Source organism: Crocuta crocuta, unplaced genomic scaffold (genome assembly GCF_008692635.1).
Source record: "Crocuta crocuta isolate KB4526 unplaced genomic scaffold, BGI_CrCroc_1.0 scaffold30, whole genome shotgun sequence".
Classification (NCBI taxonomy): Eukaryota; Metazoa; Chordata; class Mammalia; order Carnivora; family Hyaenidae; genus Crocuta; species Crocuta crocuta.
This window is the reverse complement of record NW_027528345.1, coordinates 14518347-14541232: the sequence shown is the minus strand read 5'-3', so window position 1 is coordinate 14541232 and position 22886 is coordinate 14518347. Positions and strand designations below refer to the sequence as shown.

Genomic DNA, 22886 nt, shown 5'->3' with positions numbered 1-22886 from the left:
AATGGTGGCAGGGCTATGTAGGCTCCATCTTGAGACCCTGAGATCATGAACTGAGCCAAAATCAAGCGTCAGACACTTAACCAACTGAGCCAGCCAGGTGCCCTACTATAAAATGATCTTGATTTTTGACTCCTTTCATCACTGAATGCCCTTGTCTGCTGTTGGACTTCTATGACTTTTTATGTCCAACAGGAGTACATCACGTCCTGGCTCTCAGCTAAGGTCAGTCCCTAACAACTCCAAACCCAGTGCCACCAGGCCAACTCCCACATGGCAGGACTGCTTCCCTCCTAGTCACCTGCTACGTCATTGCAGATAAGAGAAGAATTATGGCTCAGTTAATAGTAGAAATTGATGGAACCCAGTGGACACAAGTGCCTAGTAAATGCTGATTAGTGCATTCACGTACAGAAACCTCTAGTCTCTAGTGATGCACCCAAGAAGTGTTCTTTATGCGTAAAAATTGGGTAGACATGTACAAAGTCCAATCCATAGTGATGCAGAAAGGACCAAATAAAATTCAAGGACTGATGAAAGCGTTGGACAACCACTTCTCAACTACTTAAAGATATACTATTTTTGATGTTGCTCAATATTAATTTTATTTGAAAGCAGACAAAATGATTACAGACAGGGGAGACATGAAAGGCATGGTATGTAGTTGGAGTAAATCTAATGAAAGGACATTCTGGCCGAGCCCAGCAGGATCAAATGCAGGACACCCAGGATACTTCCATCTTCCCATATTAAAGGTGAAATTTAATCTTATATGTGAGCCAATCCAAGAGATCTGCAAAAGAAAAAATATATATCGTCAAGATAGTTTCAAAAGGGATGAAGAATGTGGCTACATTCTGGGAATCTGCAAGAAGACTAACAAATGTCAAATGCCACTTAATTTCATCGAGTCAAAGGGACATGATATGTTCATCTCCAAAGAAATAACGTTTGGAGGCCTGGATGGGAGTCTAGATAAGCTGGAAATTTAGAGATCACAGGAAGTAGGCCTGCAGGTACTAGTTTTCCCTCTATGATTCAACAGAGCAATCCTGCCACCCTCTCACATGGGATATACACTCATTTTCTCCTCCATGTGCTGCCCACTACTCACCCTCATGCAAGGTGCCAATCAATGGCCCTGACACTGAAAGACCATCATGCAATATTTGAAATTCCTCAAGACATCGATTAAATAACATCCAACCTCTCCCATCTGTTCAGGGGAGTCTTTCATTGCAACTTTTCCATCTCTTCATCTTTACAGTGTTTCCTTAGAAGAATGATTCAGATTTAATTACATTTCATTGTGCATTTAAAAACAATTTTATTTCTTGGGCACCTGGCTGACTCAGTCAGTTTAAGCATCCAAATTCAGCTCAGGTCTTGATCTCATGATTCATGGGTTCATGCCCCATGTCAGGCTCTCTACTGACAGCTCAGAGCCTGGAGCCTGTGTCTACCTCTCTCTTTACCCCTCTCTGCCCTCAGAAAAATAAATAAACATCCTTAAGTATTAAATAAAAATAGTTTATTTATTTTGAGAGAGAAGGAGAGCAGGATTGAGATAAAGAGAGAGAATTCTTGCGATTGTGACCTAAGCCAAAATCAAGAGTCCATAGCTTAACACAATGTGCCACCCAGGCACCCTTTTGTGATTTTTATACCACAATACCTTGCGTATGTTCACAGTCAATAAACCTCATAATCGATGATACATGAAAGTAGAAGGAGGGGAAAGATGAACCAGGAATGGGAAGACTGTACTATCTTGATCCTCAGTGGATTTCCAAATAACAAGAAATAACCTGAATAATGCTCAAAAGTGGCTCCCTCAAGGAGACCTCATTTTAAAACTGTTGTCTACACTTAGACAAGTCTTTAAAAGAAATAAACACTGGGGAATCTGGGTGGCTCAGAGCTTAGGTGTTCAACTTCAGCTCAGGTCATGATCTCACAGCTCGTGAATTTGAGCCTCACATTGGGCTCTACACTGATAGTATGGAGCCTGCTGGGTCGGTCTCTCTCTCTCTCTCTCTCTCTCTCTCATTCTTCTCTTCTCTTCCTCCTCTTCCTCTTCTACCTCCTCCTTCTCCTCCTCCAACACTTGCATTTCTATTTCTCACTCACTCAAAATAAATAAACTTTATAAACAATTAAAACTAAAATAAATAAATACCTTTCTATAAAGAACAAACATAAACAGTCACCTGGACCCCTTTTTTCCCAATGATATTTCTACTAAAGATGAATTTCCATATTGAGGCCAACATGTCAAAAACATGCAGGCAATATTAGTGAACAAGAAGCAGAAACTTCAGGGCTCCTCTGAGATTTATCTCCTGACTTGATTTTTTAAACCAGAAACAATTAGAGAATGATGGAAACATCTCTTTTATGACTTTTCCTTCCTGATTACACAATAATATCTGAAGGGATTGTAGGGAACCCAGGAATCCAAGAGCCCTGAAAAGAAAGCACATAGATGAGTGGCTTACTAAATTTAGTGGTGGTTTGAGGAGCGCGGGTCGTGGTGGCAGGAGCCGCAGTGGTGGCAGCGGCAGTGGTGGCAGCGGCAGTGGTGGCAGCGGCAGTGGTGGCAGCTGAAATGAGAAGAAAAAGATCCAGGGGCTCCTTGGTGGATCAGTGGTTTAAGCATCTCTTGATTTTGGCTCAGGTCATGATCTCAAGGTTCATGAATTTGAGACTCACCTCGAGCTCTGCATTGGGATTGTCTCTCTCTCCTCTCTCTCTTCCCCTCCCCTGCTCATGTTTCCTTGCTCTCCCACTCTAAGTAAATAAACTTTAAAAAAACTTAAAAAGAAAAAAAATATCCAGCTGAGACTCTTGGCTGTTCTCCAGGAAGAGAATTTGTCCCACCTGAGCTTGGAGTTACATTCCTCATTCTGAATTCAGTTCTGTAACTGTCGATAGTTTGTCCTATTTTTAGCCTGGCTACCCACCTTCCCCATACTCATTCTTCCTAGCTCTGCCCTTGTTGGGACAGAAAGAGTTTGGGTTTTCCCTACAAGGACTATTATATTAAGAGACATCCAGATACTTTCACCTAGGGGTGAGCCCAAAATACCAAATCCATATGTGTTCCTATTCACAAGGACCATGGCTCAGAGACAAAAAGAAATCTTTAGTGAGCTGACTTTCTGGTGCCCTCCCATGGGCTAACTTGATCTGATTAGTTTCCACTGCAGCCTGAATCAGTGTGAGTAGTGGAGTAAATGGCACAGGAGAAAAACACAACAAGATCATGTATGAGGGAGGAGGGGGACAGGAAGAAGTTCATGCATCTCAGATTAGAGCAATAGTATCTCCTTTCTTTGAATGATGTGCAATCTCTTCTCTCAGGTTCTGGCCTCAAAGGGGATTATATTTGTCTCATTTTTTGTGCAAGCTGGACTCCATCTATTATAGAAGTAACTAGGACAGCCACTTTAGACATAAAGGGAGACATTCGTAGTATTCTGGCTGTCTTAAACATGAACAAATATCCCCCAAACACTCCCAGTTCTAAGGAAATGTGACAATTTTGGTGACAATCATCACTCTCCATGCCTTACACTAGAGCTCCTGGCAAATAGCTAGAGTCAGACCCCATATTTTTGAGTTACACCTACCCCAACAAGTAGATAGCTCAATCTCAACACTCACACTGCTGCCATACTGCCTTGGTCCTCAGTCACGAGGGAGGATGTTTTTTCAATTGTCTCTGGCTTAGCAGGTAGGATGTATGCCACAGTGTGTGAGGTCTGACCACAGTCTATGCCCTTATTACCAAAGGAAACAAGTCTTCTCCAACTGAGAAGGGCAAAAAGGGAAGTCATCCCAATTTGTGCATGAGTACAACACACATGGCATAGGACATAGAGGCTATTGTGTGAGAAGCCCAAGAAGCCAAAAATGCCATAGGGGCTTTTTTGCACAACCTTGAGTTTCAGATCAGAGAAAACCCCACATCAGCATGGGAATAACGCATATGTGCATTATAAAGAATGAAGCATAAGGCTATTCTTCTATTTCATCCTACACACCTCAATCTCTATTTCACACTCCCATAGAGACCTACTGCTCTCATTTCTACATCACCTTCAGGAATTACATTGTCTTTCTTTGTCCTGAAACTAATTAATCTCACCTCTACATACTGGCCATACATTCAGCCCATTAAATTATGGTCATCAGGAGGGCGTTACATGCAACTCCCCCAAATTCCCAGAACACAAATTCTGACCACTTTCCCTCATCTTTTCTCCCAGAAAACAATTAATAATTAACCTACAGTTTGTATTGGTCATTTCCAGAAACTTTATACTCTCTAAAAATGCATAAGAAATAAGCAGATTTTCTATGGCCACAATGAACTTTACAAGCAAGCATGTGGCTTTCCCAGACAGCTGCGTGGGACTCTCCATTCTGTCGTCCATGGCTGCTTGACATGAGGCAGGGATGGAAAACTGTCATGACAGGAAGGACATGAAGTGCAAACACAGACTTACCAGCAGTGGTATCAGCTGCAGGACCAGTTGTCTCTATAAGAGAAAAAGAAACAATAGGCATAAGTTAAACACCACCTTAAGGCATAGAGGGAAAAGAAATTGTGAACAATATTGCAGGCTTTCTAACTGAAGAACTTTAGCCTTTTCTACTTGTGTTGAGGGCAACAAGATGCATAGATAAAATAAAACCAACAAAAGACATTATACTTCACCATTTTTTGCTCTCCTGAAATAGCACTCTGATTGCATTCTTTTCTTTATTTTTTTAAATTATATTCTTTAATATATTTTTATGACACTCACAATGACGTTGAGCTCCAAGGTTAAAACTAAACAAAGACGTGTCTGAATTGACAAAGCCTACAAGAAGAGTCCACTCTAACTTGAGTGGTCAGTCAAAATGGGGATGGAATAGGGGAAAGGGAGTGGAGGACAAGGGGGCCACCATTCTAAGCTCCTCCGAACCTCTATCCACACAAAGCGTATAACTTAATGTACTCCTTCCCCTGGTCTTCTTTTCAGGTAAGAATCTTTACTTACGGCCTGAGACCAGGAAGGTGGAAACTGCCACCAGGACCAGCAATGCCAAGAGCTTCATGCTGGTGAATTGATTAGCAGGGAGCACAGATAAGAAAGCGTGGAGCTCAGGAGAAGGTAGGACTCTGCCTCCAGCATTCCACATCCTGACATTATATAGGCAGAGGGCACCAATCAGGAGCTGCCAGATCAGAATCCGGGGCAGTTAATGGCAGGCAATGTTGGTGTCCAGAGAAACCACTGGAGAGTCAACAACACAGCCAGAGGCCCTTTGGAAAGGTCACTTTAGTTCTTTGATTATGACACAGCTTTCAGGTCAAAACTTTCCAATAGTAAACATTTACCAAAAAACAACTCCGCTTCCAAGCTTCCTCTCAACTAAGAGGATAGAATGGCACCATGGTTACCAGCTCTGCTGACAAGCCAGAAGAACTCAACACCCAGCCTTGTGGGATCACCCACTCTGCAGTGCCCCTTCATACACATTAGAAGTTGGACATCTACAGCTTGCTCAGCCCTAGGATTCCTCATAGGGGAGTAATCAGGGTGTGGCAGCTTGTTCTCAGGTCCATCCACCTAGGAGATATACCAGATGTACATTGCTCCAGTGATGACCTCCCTTGTGTATACATAGGTACTGTCATCTGACACTCCCACACAGTGAGCCAACACTGATATGATCTCTCTGGATTCAAGCATTTCTAGTGGACAAATCCAAAGGCAAAGAGAGGGACAATAGAAAATGAAACTAACATTGGTTAATTAATGCAGTCTTTGAATCAGTGCATTCATTCAAGAAATATTTATTGGGGGCTATGCAACAGAGAAGCATCTGTGCAATAGAGAACAAAGCACATAAAATTCTATGGGATACATGCAACTATGGGAGTTCACATTAAAAAGTGAACAGAAAGGAAGGAAGAAATGGAGGGACGTTGGGAGGGAGAAAGTTAGGGAAGAAGGAAGGGAAGAGAAAGGATGAAAGGGATTAGGGAGGGAAGAAGGAGAAAAAAACAGTGTGTAGTTTGTAAAATGATAAGGCCTAATAAGTAATAATACAGGAGAGAGAAAGGGAAACATCTCTGGAGACAGAAAGCAAGGTTACAATTTCAGATAAGGTAGTCATAACAGGCATTAAGAGAAAGGTGGTATTTGAATAAACACTTGAAGATGCTCAGGAATCAATCTGATTACATCCTGGAAAATGTGTTGCAAAGAAAGGAAACAGTGGGTGCAAACCCATAATTCATGCGGGTCTCTCAGCAATTGTTGTGTTGGGCCCTACACTACAACAAGACACTACTTACTATTTGCCCTTAATAGTCACACACCCCAGCTACTAAGTCAATGCAGCAATGAATCAAAAACTCCACATTCACTGCAGAACGAAGCATGATTCAGATCTCCAAGGAGAGGTACTGAACACATCTTGGAAAACCTGGAAAAAATGAGAAATCACTACATTCTAAAGGATCCTTTGCAGTTAAATGGCTCTAGTACTTTGAAAGCTCTCCTTGGTCATACAAAGGATGCCTTTCTGTAACACACCCTCAGTGAGAGACTCTATTCCATAGGGAACAGTATTGAACATCCATTTCCACTTTCCTTTTGAAATGTATTTGATATTTAACACTGTGAAAATTTAAGGTGTACACCATGCAAGTTGGATACATGTGTATGTTGTAATATGATTGCCTTGCACCATTAATTAACACCTCTATCATGTTACATGATTATCATTTCTTTTTAGAGGTTGGAATAATTAAGTTCTATTCTCTTAGCAAGTCCGATGACTCTAACAAAATATTGTCATTTATCTTGTGTCTATCGCTATACTGAGCATTAGCTCTCTAGGCCTTATAAATCATTGGGGAATGCAAACCAAAACCAAAATGAGATATCAGTTCACACATGTTAGAATGGCAAACATCAAAAAGACAAGACATAAGAAGTGCTGGCTTCTAGAGAAAAGAGAACCACAGTGTTCTTTTGGTGGGAATATTTGTTATGCTTATTTGCACTTCCTTGTTATAGTACATTTGAGCACATGCATACATTTGTTGACCACTCAAATTGCCTCTTCCAGGATTTGCCTACTCGATTCGTTTAATCGATTGTGTCTCATGTTCTTATCACTTAAGGACTTATACAAGATGAGAAATATTAACATTTTTTATCTTTTTTAAAACCATGAAGATTTCCAATCTAACACTAATATTTTAGTCTATTCACAGTATACTTTTAGATGTTTTATTAAAGACCTATCATCTTTATTAAAATGTTCATACTAAATATTAGAGAAACACGAAATCGGGTCATCTTAAATTTGTGACACCATAGTACTCCTGCATGCAGAGGTCACAACTCTCTAATCCCTAGATTTCCCCAATGATCACAAACCTGACCCCAGTCTCAAGGGCACTCTAATCTAATCTGACGCATATTTGAAAGGGAGACAGGCCCTGAGATGAAACCAGAAAAGCCATCTCAGTCTGAAGACAGACCCTAGGGAGAAGCATCAAGGACTCATTCCAAAGCCAAAATACACCACTCAGAAGCTGGAAGTCTCTGTAACAGTCATGGGCTGTGATGGGTGAGGACACACAACTGAGTCTCAGCAAAACAAGATTAATGAGGGCTGAGGGAAGTCCCAGGGTGATGGGAGGCCCAGTAGGATTAGGCATTAAGACCAAAGGTAAGATCTTGCCTGTTCTGCTTCAAGGAACTGAGAGACACAAGGAGCTGAGAGTGCACAGTGACTCTCAGGCATTAGAAATCTGAAACTCCAAAATCTACCCTTTTTTGAAACTCCAAAATCTACCCTTTTTCAATACATGTGACTGCTATGATATATTCTTACTGTTCAGTCTCAACTTCAATACCACTTCTTCAGGGAAGTCTCTGATGGCCTCCAAACTAAAGTACCCCTTAACTTACAGCCAGAAAACTTGATTCTATTCCCATCATAATATTTCTCGCTACCTCATATTTTCTTGACTCTGTTTCTTTGCTCTTCGTTAGACTGGTTTTCTGCCTCCTCTCTCAATAAATATGATGTAAGGGAACAAAAGGTTACTTAGTTCAACAATATTCCATAGGACTTTCAAAGAGTGCCAAGCAGTTAGTAAGCTCCTGAGAAATGTGAGTTAAGAATGCATTCATGAATTATTATTTTAACATATATATTATTTTTATTCTAGAAATTCATAGAATAAGCATAAATCAAACAGAGAGAGCTTTTCTTCACATATCCAGGAGGGATATACTCTGAAAAGTAGGACAGTGAATGTGGATGACATCTTAGAAAGCAGAACCACAAGCAAGGCTTAGAGTTATGATCTAAAATAGACAAGGTAAAGTTAGGCAGGCAGGAAACCCATAAGCAAAATTAACCAAGACATAATTCCAATGGTGTTTAGCTACAAAGGTACTTTATTGTCTCCAATCTCCTTAATCAGAGCAATCTGGATATATGCAGAGTTACTCAAAAAGCAACATTCACGTTTAGGGGGAAATATGAGTTCCACACACACAACTGAAGCCTAGTCCTTATGCGGCTGTACCTCAACACCACACAAACACGTCCTGTAATGGAAATCCAGGGCAGTTCTTTCCAGGAATTCTGTGTGTCCTCGTTCATTATTTTGCTAACAGGAACGATCTCTGCTAAGTAAAAATTCTCCCCACCACTGGCTTTTTCTAATTAACGAAAGGAACTTCCACATCTTCCCCTATTTCTCCTTCACTTTCCAATCCATCCTCATCCCACTCGCTGCTTTCTATCAGTGCCTATCATTGCCCCATGGTCCTCCCTCCAAGTTTGAATGGCTACTCCATTCTGGAAAGCCCAGGGCAAACTACCAAATGCTCCCTTATGAAGGAGAATTCAGAGGAGTGATAGTTCCCAGATTTATTACTTTATTTTTCTCTCTTTCTAAAAATACTTCATTTCTTTACTGCTTTTGCCACTCTTGCCATTTTCTGAAACTCTTCCTGTTTCTGTCTTCACTGCTTTCTCATTCAAATGTCTTTGTCATACTCCAGTAATCTATAGCTCCCATCATCCTTTGACCCCATCCAAACTTCACTACCAACTTGCTTTTATTTTACTTAAATGTTTCTGGCTGTGCAACAGCCTGGGCATCCAAAATGCCCTTCCAGGAAATCTGAAAATGATGACATTTTGAAAGTGTCACTCTGACATCCTAGGGAAATATGTTTCTGAAGACAGTGGAAGGTGCACCCTGAAGAACTTGAAGGAGCCTCCTTTTTCCTCCTCCTCACCTCCCTCAACCCTCACACTTACTCCTTCAATCTTTGATCATCCCACTACCTTCCTGGACATTTGACCAGTGTTTCTACAGTTCCACTCCTGATACCTTTGGCCAGTATCAGTCTAAATATGGTGCCAAGCAGACCTTGAAATACCATCAAGCCTCCTTCTTTCTGTTCACCTTCCTCTACCCTAACATTTGCATTCTTGGGTTTGGATCATCACACCTGCAGGATGTTGACTTTGCACACTGGCAACTATTTGTTCAAAAACTTGCTCAAGTATCTAGGACACTGGGATAAATTTTATCTGAAATTACTGTTCATCTATTTGGAAACTTTGTAGGAAGGAAGGAAGGAAGGAAGGGAAAGCGAAAGAAGAAAGGGAGAGGAGGGAAAGAAGAAAGGAGGGAGGGAAGAGAGGGAGGAAGGAAGGGAGAGAGAGAAGGAGGAAGGAAGGAAAGAAGAGAAGAAGGGAGGTAGAAAGGAAAGAAGAGAGGGAGGGAAGAAGGGTGGGAAGGTGGGAAAAAAAGCCTCTTCTGAGAAGAACAGATTCTGGGGTGATATTAATTAATACCAAAACCTCAAGAATTCATCTTTCAAGCAGAAGTCTACATTGCATCAAGGCTTAAGTCAGTAATTATTTCAGTGTTTGTATAGACAACAGACAGACTTTGAAAATCCATGTGAATTGAATCATCAGAGTTCATAATTTACCCTCCATAGGACATAATGTCCCCTGTGTAGCACGTTGGTGGGAAATGTATAACCTGAGTCTAATTATGAGGGACAATTAAAAAAAACCCAAATGAAAAAATGTGTATTTTTTTCAAAATGCGAAGGCAAATATTCTTCAACTCATCATTGTGATACAAGACTTTCTTTAAAAGCAGAAACATTGATCCAAAAGAAAGGAGACTAGACACCAAGTAATTACATAAAATATATGACCTTAGATTGGATCATACACTAAAGGAATACAATTAAATAAGGGGCCGTATTGTGTCAAGTGTTGATATTGGATACATTTTTTAGAATAGATTAAGTATTATAACCATGTTAAATTTTCTAAGATTAAAAACTCTGCTCTGGTTACATGAGGAAAATTGTAGTAGAATCTACACTAAGGTAATTAATGGTAAAGAAATAGACCTAAGGAACTTTTGGATCTGACAAAGGAGATTAACCATCTCCACACTATTAACTACATTGAGGCCACCATATGGAGAAGTTACTAGCTGCAACAAAAGTTCACATATAGACATTCTGATCTACAGACCCCATGAAGTCCACCCTAATGGCATCCACGACTAAGCACAAGAAACATATTTGAAAGAGGTTCCAAATAAGTTCAGCCTCCAGCCACTCATAGTGTCCCCGCTGTGGCCCCAGACAGAGTCAAGAAGAGACAAGACATTCCTTTAGTGCCTTAGTAAAACTCCTCACTGACAAATACTCTTAAGCATTCAAAAGTGGTTGTTGCATAAGATCTCAGAATTTTGCAGTGGCTTGTTATACAGAATAAATGATCAAAATGGATTTTGTTCCTTCTTCTTCACTTGGTTAGTGCAGTATGAATTGCCCATTCCTCACTACAACTTTCCCCTTCCAAACACATTACTGTGACTAGCCCTGGTTGCTAATAAACAATCACATGCAAACAGATGCTATCTGTGCAGGAAAGCAAACAGACAACATGGCTGTATGTGTTCACACCCTTACGGGCCTTACCTGGTACACAAGTCATATCTCAAACAGATTGACGAGGGAAGAATGACTTCTTCCCAGTGACAGAGGATGCACAATACCATGTGAACTTCTTCAACTGAACTTCAGCACTTACCTTCTATGGATCTCAATTTTCCCATCGGTGGAGGAGCCATGATGGTGAACAACATGGAAGTCTTTTTTCTGTCTTACATACATGATATAGAGCCAGATCAACACTAAACCATCCTGCACACCTAGAAAACTGATTTGAGGATTAAGACAACAACCTGCACAACCTGAACCACAGAACTTGGAAGGAATTCATCCCAAAAGAAAGACCAAGAAGAAACGTCAGCCAGGGACTTAACCAACACAGATACAAGCAAGATGTCTGAACCAAAATATAGAATCATGATGATAAGAGTACTAGCTGGGGTCGAAAATAGATTGGAATCCCTCTCTATGGAGATAAAAGAAGTAAAAGGTAATCAGGATAAAATTAAAAATGCCATAACTGAGCTGCAATCTTGAATGAATGCCACAGTAGCAAGGATAGATGAGACAGAGCAGAGAATCAGCGATACAGAGGACAAACTTATGGAGGATAATGAAGCAGAAAAAAAAAGAGAGAGAGTAAAACAAAAGAGCATGATTTAAAAATAAAAGAAATCAGTGAATCATCAAAAAGGAACATCAGAATCATAGGAGTCCCAGAAGATGAAGAGAGAGAAGTAGGGGTAGAAGAGTTATGTGAGCAAATTATAGCAAAAAATGTTCATAACCTGGGGAAAGACACAGAAACCAAAATCCAGGAAGCACAGAGGACTCCTACAAGATTCAACAAAAACCAACCATCAACAAGGCATATCATAGTCAAACTCACAAAATATTCAGGCAAGGAAAGAATCATAAAAGCAACAAAGGAAAAAAATCCTTACACTACAAAGGAAGACAGATCAGGTTTGCAATAGACCTATCCACAGAAATTTGGCAGGCCAGAAAGGAATGGCAGGATATATTCAATGTGCTAAATCAGAAAAATATGCAACCAAGAATTCTTTATCAAACAAGGCTGTCAGTCAAAATAGAAAGAGAGATAAAAGTTTCCCATACAAACAAAAATTAAAGGAGTTCATGACCACTAAACCAGCCCTGCAATAAATTTTAAGGGGGGCTCTCTAAGGGGAGAAGAGATGAGAAAAAACTCAAAAGCTACAAAGACTAGAAAGGACCAGAGAACACTACCAGAAACTCCAACTCTACAAGAAACATAATGGGAATAAATTCATTATCTTTCAGTACTCACTGTAAACGTCAATGAACTAAATGCTCCAATCAAAAAACATAGGGTAACAAAATGGATAAGAAAACAAGACCCATCTGTATGCTGTTTACAAGAGACCCACTTTAGACCTAAAGACACCTTAAGATTGAAAGTAAAGGCATGGAGAACCATCTATCATGCTAATGGTCGCCAAAATAAAGCCAGTGTAGCCATACTTAGACAATCTAAACTTTAAAATAAAAACCGTAACAAGAGATGAAGAAGGGCATTATATCATTATTAAGGGGTCTATCCACCAAGAAGACATAAGAATTGTAAATATTTATGCTCCAAATGTGAAATCACCCAAATATAGAAATCAACTAATCACAAATATAAAGAAGCTCATTGATAATAATACCATAAGAGTAGGGGACTTCAACACCCCACTTAGAGCAATGGACAGATCATCTAAACAGAAAACCAACAAGGAAACTATGGCTCTAAAGGACACACTGGACCAGATGGACTTAACAGATATATTCAGAACATTTCATCCTAAAACAGCAGAATATACATTCTTCTCCAGTGTACATGGAATATTCTCCAGAATAGACCACATACTGGGACACAAATCAACCCTCAGCAAGTACAAAAAGATCGAGATCATACCTTGCATATTTTCAGACCACAACGCTATGAAACTCAAAATCAACCACAAGAAAAATTTGGAAAGATAACAAATACATGGAGACTAAAGAACACCCTACTAAGGAACGAATGGGGTAACCAAGAAGTTCAGGAGGAAATTTAAAAGTACATGGAAGCCAATGAAAATGATAACACCACAACCCAAAACATCTAGGACACAGCAAAGGCAGTCATAAGAGGGAAGTATATAGCAACCCTGGCCTTTCTAAGAAGGAAGAAAGGTCTCAGATACACAACCTAACTTTACACCTCAAAGAGCTGGGAAAAGAACAGCAAATAAAGCCCCAAACCAGCAGAAGATGGGAAATAATAAAGATTAGAGTAGAAATCAAGGCTATTGAAACCAAAAAACAAACAAACAAACAAACAAAACCCAGTAGAACAGATCAATAAAACCAGAAGCTGGTTCTTTAAAAGAATTAACAAAATTGATAAACCACTAGCCAGTGATCAAAAAGAAAAAGGAAAGGACCCAAATAAATAAAAATCAGGAGTGAAAGAGGATAGAGTACAACCAACACAGCAGAAATAAAAACAATAATAAGAAAAAACTATGAGCAATTATATACCAATAAAATGAAGAATATGAAGAAATGGACAAATTCCTAGAAACATATAAACTACCAAAACTGAAACAGGAAGAAATAGAAAATTTGAACAGATTCATAACCAGTAAAGAATTCGAGTTAGTAATCAAAAATCTCCCAAAAAACAAGAGCCCAGGTGGCTTTCCATGGGAACATTTAAGGAAGAGTTAACACTTACTATCTTGAAACTCTTCTAAAAAATAGAAATGGAAGGAAACTTCCAAATTCTTTCTATGAAGCCACTATTACCTTCATTCCAAAACCAGACAAAAACTCCACTAAAAAAGAGAATTTTACACCAATCTCCCTGATGAACATGGATGCAAAAATCCTCAACAAGTTATTAGCCAACCGGATCCAACAAAACATTTAAAAAAAAAAAAAACCTATTCACCATAACCAAGTGGGATTTATACCTGGGAAGCAGGGCTGGTTCAATATCTGCAAAACAATCAATATGATTAATCATATCAATAAAAGAAAGGACAAGAACCACATGATCCTCTCAATAGATGTAGAGAAAGCATTTAACAAAATACCACATCCTTTCTTGATGAAAACCCTTAAGAAAGTAGGGATTGAAGAATCATACCTTGAGATCATAAAAACCATATATGAAAGACCCAACACTAATATCATCTTCAATGGGGAAAAATTGAGAGCTTTTCCCCTAAGGTCAGGGGACAGGGATGTCCGCTCTCACCACTGTTATTCAACATAGTATTGGAAGTCTTAGCCTCAGCAATCAAACAACACAAAGAAATAAAAAGCAACCAAATTAGCCAGGAGGAGGTCAAAGTTCCACTCTTTGCAGATGACATGAAACTCTATATGGAAAACTCAAAAGATTCCACCAAAACAAACAAACAAACAAACAAAAACAATCAAAAAACCCAAAACAAACCAAAAACTGCTAGAACTGACCCAAGAATTCAGCAAATATATAAAGTGGCATGTGGCAAGATATAAAATCAATGCACAGAAATCGGTTGGATTCCTACACACCAACAATGAAGCAACAGAAAGAGAAATCAAGGAATCGATCCCATTTATAACTGCACCCAAAACCATAAAATATCTAGGAGTAAACATAACCAGAGGGGTGAAAAATCTATACATTGAAAACTATAGAAAGTGGATAAAGGAAACTGAAGAAGACACCAAAAAATGGAAAAATATTCCATGCTCCTGGATAGGAAGAACAAATATTGTTAAAATGTAACTACTACCCAAAGCAATCTACATATTCAATGCAATCCCTATCAAAATAACACCAGCATTCTCCACAGAGCTAGAACAAACAATGATTCTTTTTACAAGTCGCCACTCCCCAAACTGACCTATGAATTCATTTTTCTACTGCAGTTGAACTGAAGAGAAATGTAACTATATTTTAAGGAAAGTACATTGTTCAACCTTTGCTCCCGTTGATTATCATCAGTGTGGTCAGGGTGCAGATCACATAAGGGTACTTTCTGATCTTGGCAGGAGGAAAAGAGGCATGAACGTGGGACTGTCCGTAAGAAACCTCGGCTCTTGACTCTCCATGCCTTTCACCTGCTGCCCGTCCCTGGCAAGGCTCTTTCCATCTCTCAGCCTCAGAGTCCTCATCCGCTTCCTCTTACATCTGTAGCAGTGCAGCCCCCCCACACACACACACAACCAATCCATATTCCCCTTTCCTGCCATCGTTTCTCTCCACAGACCTTGTACTATTTAACATCTTTCGTGTACTTAAATCATTTATTGCCTCTTTCACCTTCATACAATGTAAGCTCTATGTGGGAAAGCATTTTTGTCCATTTTCTATCCTTAGGACTAGAAAACCCCCTGATAGATGACTCCTTCTACCTGCTAAAGAAACGAATGATGAGAATATCAGATTAGAAGATCTCATTTCTACTGGTATTAACTGTTTTCTTTTTTAATTATTTTTTAAATGTTTTTATTTATTTGAGAGAGAGAGAGAGACAGCGTGAGCAGGGGAGGGTCAGAGAAAGAGAGGGAGACACAAAATCCAAAACAGGCTCCAGGCTCCGAGCTAGCTGTCAGCACAGAGCCCAGTGCGGGGCTCAAACCCATGAACCATGAGATCATGACCTGCGCCAAAGCCAGATGTTTAACCGACTGAGCCACCCAGGCGCCCCTGGTCTTAACTGTTTTCATCTTTGACTTAGTTATGAGATAATGTCACCATTTGGTCGCATTGCCCCAAGTGGACTGGAAAAAATACTTACACCACCTTGCAAGCTTAACAAGAGCAATAAAGACTCAGGCTAGAGGGAAAGACATTCTGATGCATAAAAATAAATTCTAAGTTAGTTCTGATGCCAGAAATGGTCCCAATTTTTCCATTAATATACAACTTATCTTCCAATGTATACTAAATTTGCTAGAAGACAGAGAACTCCTCTTTATCTGTTTACCCAAAGGAAGAGGGTAGCAATTTGAAAATAGGGCTTTAGTGACTCTCTGAAGGAACAGTATGAGGGAATCCTGGGACTCATTCCCTCTCCTTGAGGATCCTTGAGTATTTCAAAAGAAGAAAGAATATGCTCTGTCTGGCAGGAATTGATTCTGCCCAGAGGCAGAGAGATAGGTCAGTTGATATTTCATCTGTCCAAAGTGCCTTAAAATTAGACTGAAAGGTTTCAGCCTGTCCAGAGGGCATTAGGAGGATTCAGCTTAAGAAGAACAGACCAGGAGAGCACAGACTCGTTGCTTACACATCAAAACCGCTATTGCTTCCTGCAAACATAAGGGACAGTTGTTCTTCCCTGCTGAATGGGAGGAGAGAAATGAGCTAAGTTTGCAGCAGAATGAAGCTGAGACTAAACCTCAAGAAGGCCTAACTGCCAGTAACAAACCATGAAGCACATGGCCATGATGACTGAACAAATTGCTGTATAAATTTCTGCATTGGAACCATTGCAAAGTAAAACAAACAGACATTCTCCATCATATCAAAAGGCTATAGGGGCACCTGGGTGGCTTAGTCGGTTAAGCGTCCGACTTTGGCTCTGGTCATGATCTCGCGGTTCGTGGGTTCGAGCCCCGCGTCGGGCTCTGTGCTGACAGCCAGCTCAGAGCCTGGAGCCGATTTCGGAGTCTGTGTCTCCCTCTCTCTCTGACCCTCCCCTGCTCACGCTGTCTCTCTCTCTCCTAGAAATTAAAAAAAAAAAAAAAAAAGGGCTATGAGTTCAGAACAACTTCAGGGATTCATGGCAATTGAGAAATGTTCTTACGGTGACACACACGTGTCATCAGAGAGAATTGGGAGTAGAAAGGGGTAATTAACCCCAGAAGACCAACTTTCCAGGTATGATCCGAGGAAGATAATTATTAAAACTCCTTGATCAGGGGCGCCTGGGTGGCTCAGTCGGTTAAGTGTCCGACGTCGGCTCAGGTCATGAACTCATGGTTCGTGGGTTCGAGCCCTGCGTCAGGCTCTGTGCTGACAGCTAGCTCACAGCCTGGAGCCTGTTTCGGATTCTGTGTCTCCCTCTCTCTCTAACCCTCCCCTTCTCACTCTGTCTGTCTGTCTGTCTCTCTGTCAGAAATAAACAAAAAACATTTTTAAAAAATTAAAAATAATAAAACCCCTTGATCTCCCATTGTGGTTGTTACCCCTTCTGAATGCAGGTAAAGGAACCAAAATAAGACAGAGAGTTGAAATGATGGCATGTCTCAATTTCAAAGGGGACAATGTCAAGTTAAGACATGAACTGTGTGTTGAAGAAGGAACATGGGTGAAGCAGGAAACAGAAAGGTAAACTAGGTTCTGTTAGAACCCAGGCTCAAGCCCCAGGGTCAGGCCCACATTCATACTTAACCATAAGACATAAAGATCATTAACTTTGTTGCTAACTTTTACTATTCTACACATAACAATAATTAACTATTACTTTGACAAAAAATATTTTTAAGGCAGATGTACCTATCACGTTCCACTTTTCCATGTACTGGTTAGTATTTTTATAAATGCCCAAAGTCTCCACAACATTAGACTAAGGAGAATGCCTTTTTTTTAAATGTTTGTTTACTTTTGAGAGAGACAGATGGAATGTAAGTGGGGGAGGGGCAGAGAGAGAGGGAGACACAGAATCTGAAGCTGGTTCCAGGTTCTGTTGTCAGCACAGAGCGCAACGCAGGGCTCGAACCCATGGACTGTGAGATCACGTCTTGAGCCAAAGTCAGACGCTTCCCTGACTCAGCCACCCAGATGCCATGGAGAAAGCTTTTAATTGGATATGCAGGGAAGAAATATCTCAAAGTGTCTACAATATTAATGGAAATGATTGACTCATGAGCCTGGGAAAGTACTGTCTTCACATGAGGCTAGAGCTTACAGCTCAAATGGTGAGACCAGAGGACTTTATTCTTTCCACTTCTTGGTCTGGTCCTTTGATGATTGGTTCTATTTACAGTGAGTTTTGTCTTTCATCCTTCTAAAAACGATTTTCACTCAATCTTGGGCTCAAATCTTGCCCCAGCTTGTATAACATGAAGCTTGAATCTCTTCCTTTATTTCACTACAAAACTTTAACCTTCAGTCTGGCTGGATCAACCTAAAGTCACTTACTTCTCACGCATCCCTCCACTCCTGAACAATCAACTGTGACTGAAGATTGGAGAGTCACTCACTGGTTTGCTTAGGTTTCAGCCACAGGTTCCACCCTAAAGACCTGAGTAGGTTCAGTTTCCCCAGAAGCACAAGGAGCTACCTGAGCGACACATGGATATTCATATGTAGAGCAGGGTAGGGCCACACAGGAAAAAGGAAATTCACCCTATACAGCTAAACTACCAACTATTGGCAGAACACATTTCATGTGTCTCACAGTGGGTTTCTAACATTTGGGCAATAACATTCTCCTGACAAAACTGTCAGATAGATCTCATTGGCTGCACATTTGTCAGACAGGAAAATGAAGTCAGAAGTACTTTGTGACATGTCTGAGAACTGACAGGAGGGGTCAAGGGATCCCACTTTCAACTAGCCATACGCATGAGTGGCTCACAGAGGTGACCATCCAAAATGGACTTTTCCATAGTTGTGTCCAGTGCTACTTCTTCCTTCCTTCCTTCCTTCCTTCCTTCCTTCCTTCCTTCCTTCCTTTCTTTCGCAGTTTTATTCAGACATAAAGAAATATAACACTGTAACCTTATGGCATACAACATAAGGGGTTGATATAAATATCTAATGCACAATGACTACCACTATATCTAGTTATCATGCATCAAATAGTTACAATTTTTTTTCTTGTAATGAGAACTTTTAAGGTCTACTCGTTTGCCAACTTGAAGATATACCTGCAGTATGGTGAACTATAATCAGCATGTTGTACATTATTCCCAGAAACTTGTTTATCTTATAGCTGGAAGTTTGTGCCTTTTGACCACCTTCACCCATTTTTTCCTTGCCTCTGGCACCACCAATTTGTTCTCTTTATCTGTAGCCCAATGTTTCACTTTATGATTCCACTTACAAATGAGATCATACAATATTTATCTTTCTCTCTTTGACTTATTTCACTTAGCGTAAGGCTATCGAGGCCCACACATATTGTTCAAATAGCAGGACTTCCTTCTCTTTTATGGCCTAATTGTACACCATTTATGTATATATCGCATTTATTTATCCATTCATCCACCAGTAGACATTTCGGTTGTTTCCATGTCTTGTCTACTCTACAGAAGGCACCAGTGAACATGGGAGTACAAATACCAATTCAAGACAGTGTTTTCTTTTTTCTTCCAAAAAATACCCAGAAGTGGATTTGCCAGATAATATGATACTTCTATTTTTAACATTTCAAGAAGACTTCACACTGTTTACATAGCTGCTGCACCAAGTTATATTCCACCGACACCGCAAGAGGGTTCTCTTTTTTCTAAAGAACTCAGTAAACACTTATGTCTTCTCTTTTGATAGTTTTTATAATAGGTCTTCATATCTGATCGTAAGCACTGAAAGTTTTCCAAGTCTCTAACAAGATTTCTTTTGCCATGCACATAAATTATAAATTGGTCAATTTCCACAAAAATACCCGATAGAGTTTTTCATAAGTTGTTTTGAAATTATATACAATTTGAAAATAATTAGCTTTTTTAAATTATTGAGCCCTCAGTCCATAAACATGATCTATTTATCAGATATGAAGTTTTTTTTAAATTATGTCAACAGTCTTTTCTGTTTCTTAATGGAAAGCTCTGCAAAAATGGTACTTTATTCCTAGCTATCTCATCCATTTGAACCTATAATAATTTCACTTTAAATTCTTTNTGAGGGCTGATGAGGGTGGGAGAGGGAAAGGAGGGTGATGGACATGGAGGAGGGCACTTGTGGGGATGAGCACTGGGTGTTATATGGAAACCAACTTGACAATAAACTATTAAAAAAATATTTTTTAAGGACTCCCCGTAGCAGAGTCAGCTAAGCATCTGGACTTCAGCACAGGTCATGATCCTACATTTCATTATTTTCAGCTCTGCATCAGGTTCTCTGCTGTCAGCACGCAGACCACTTTGGATCCTCTGTCTCCCTCTCTCTCGGCCCCTCCCCATGTCTTTTCTCTCTCTCAAAAATAAACAAACATAAAGGGGCTCCTGGGTGGCTTAGTCGGTTAAGCGTCCGACTTTCGCTTAGGTCATGATCTCGCGGTTCGTGGGTTCGAGCCCTGCGTCGGGCTCTGTGCTGACTGCCGGCTCAGAGCCTGGAGCCTATTTCGGAGTCTGTGTCTCCCTCTCTCTCTGACCCTCCCCTGCTCACGCTGTCTCTCTCTCTCTCCTAGAAATAAAAAAATATTTTTTAAAAAAAATAAACAAACATAAAATAATTGTGGGTCACCTGTGTGGCTCAGTCAGTTCAGTATCCAGCTTTGGCTCAGGTCATCCTTCAGGGTTCATGAGTTCGAACACCACATTGGGCTCACTGCTGTCACAAATTGAGGCTGTCTCAGATCCTCTGTTCCTTTCTCTCTCTACTCATCTTTCAATTGTGCTCTCTCAAAAGTATATAAAACATAAAAAAAAATGTATCTTCTCTTTATTAAAAAAAACAAAGAAAAAATTATTTTATTTTTTCAACTAATAAAACCAAAAATGGAAGAAAGAAAAATGCTTTTGTATAATGACTCTATACCCAGTTATGTTGCTGTATTTTATTGGCGATCACATTCAATTGTCTTCCATTACCTCTACATACAATAATGTACCATAAAATGGTAGTAACATTATTTTTTTTCCCTTCCAAACCTTATGTGTCTTTTCTGTTTCCTGCTTTATTGAACTCTTAGACCTTCAGGACAATGTTGAAAAAGACTGCTGCCAGTGGGCATCATTGACCACACTCGATCTCAGGTACAAAGGGAAATGTTGTTCCAAAGCTAGCAAAGCTCTTATCAGATGGACTCAAATGATCTTACATCTGAACACACTTAGGACTCTGAAATCAATCATATTACTTCTCAACTGTTGCATCACTAAATATCATGGATTTAATGTGTCTTTAAACATTACACAGTACATTTGCATAGTTTCCATGGGTCAGAAGTTTGGGCACTAACACATTGGGTCCTCTCCATAGACTCTTACAAGGCTGCCAGCAAGGTGTCAGCCAACCCCTGAACAAGGCTGAAGCATTGGATCTTATTCTAACATCACATGGTCATTGACAGAATTCATTTCCTGACTGTTGTATGACTGACAGCCCAGCTTCCTACTGACCCTCTGCTGAGGCCACCCTCAAGTCCTAGAGATTAACTGCAGTTCCAATGTCACATTGTTTTCTCCATAAACCTTTTGTAACATGAATGTTTGTTTCTTCAAAGCCAGCAGGAAATTCTGTCCCTCCAATCTGTGAACAAAGCATAATCAAGGGAGTGACATTATAATCAAGGGAGCCTTTGTCATGCTCTGTTAGAATCAACTCACATGTACCATCCACTCAGAGGGAAGGGAACACAAAGGTGTGGATCAGTGGGGTTCAGTATGCAATGTGGACACCACACAATGAAGTCTCCTAAAGGTGAATTATGTTTTCACTTTCATGCCACATTGGAGGATTTCAGGGAAGGCCCGGAGAGCTACACCTCAAAATCCTAGAGGAAGAATTCCATCATCAAAAGATGTGAGTCTAAGAGATCTTTCTCTTGTTTGTTCAGTGAATAGGCCTGAATCCCATTGAGTCAGGACTCCCAATTAGAGAAGGCGTGACCAGACAGCTTCACTTCAGTGGATCAAGGAAGAATGTCACTGTATGATCCCTAACCCTGGTACTGAGAAGGCATTCAGGTGAAAGACTGAATTGTAGTTGTTGACAGAAAGAATGATCCAAAGAAGGGATCAACAGAATCTGAAAACAAGGCTGAAATGGTCCAAACTGAGGATCAAGTTCTGACACAGAACAGAAACTTGACCATCACCTATTTTGAAAGGAGAATGTGAGTAGCACAGGAAAGGCACAGTGAAATTGTCAGCTCATTGGAGGGTCTGATGGGCAGTCTGCCAACAAATTGACTGGACCAAGTCCACAAAGGTTTGGCCACAGCTATTTAAACACGACTTACCCAAGACCAGAATAGAATAACCTTCCGTATGGGTAGGTCAGTTTCCCCAGCTATGTAGGCCATAAGTGGGAAGCAAACGGAGCCTGAAATAGGAAGTAAAAATACTTGAGGAAAACCTCACAGCCCCAAAGGACACTTTGCTAAGGGCTGTATGCATGCAACACTTTCTTCTGAGTTTCCTCATGTGATTGTGTTCCATTGCTATGGTAACAAATTACCACTAAATTACCATCTTAAGCCAATAGACATCTCACAATCCCTGTGCCTCAGAATTCAGAGCACTACTTGGCTCAACTGGGTTCTCTGTTTAGGGTCTTACAAGGCAAACACCAAGGCAGGAGGAATTCTGCTCCTTTCTGGAGATCCTGGGGAGGAATCTGCTTCTGAGGCCATTTAGGTTGTGGAAGAATTCACTTCCTGCAGAGATGATCTCTTTCCTGTCAAATCTACAAAGGCACTTTGAACCATTTCTGTGACTCAAATATTTCTGCCTTCCACCTCTGTTTTCTTTCCTCTTTTGTTCTCTGGGGCTCATGTGATTACATTGAGCTCAGATGGATGATCCAGGGTAATCTCCCTATTTCAAGATCAATNGTAAAGTACATCCAGAAGCAGACAACTTCTCATCATCTTTCTTGTTCTCCTAGACCGGGGTCAGCATCATGGGTAGCCTGAAATAGCTTTCCAAATTTTGTCTTTGCACATGCCCTCTCTCCCCATGATCACT

The 22886-nt window shown here is 40.3% G+C and overlaps 1 protein-coding gene across 6 annotated transcripts; it reads right to left on the bottom strand.

Moving 5' to 3' along the window:
• Nucleotides 1–576: 576 nt before the first annotated feature.
• On the bottom strand, nt 577–22245 carry MUCL1 (mucin like 1). 6 transcript variants are annotated; one of them, XR_013332484.1, is made up of 7 exons: nt 22160–22239; nt 21318–21447; nt 20440–20635; nt 6353–6483; nt 4509–4541; nt 2496–2600; nt 577–790 (listed from the first exon to the last, which is right to left on the bottom strand). XR_013332484.1 is itself a non-coding variant. In XM_077753535.1 (4 exons), exons 1-4 carry the CDS (start codon nt 5188–5190, stop codon nt 747–749), a joined length of 324 nt encoding a protein of 107 aa, XP_077609661.1. In that variant the 5' UTR covers nt 5191–6314; the 3' UTR covers nt 577–746. The 6 variants fall into 6 exon arrangements, 1 of the variants encoding a protein (XP_077609661.1); XR_013332483.1 differs by lacking the exon at nt 22160–22239 and having other exon boundaries at nt 21318–22011; XR_013332486.1 differs by lacking the exons at nt 20440–20635; nt 21318–21447 and having other exon boundaries at nt 22160–22245.
• Nucleotides 22246–22886: the final 641 nt, after the last annotated feature.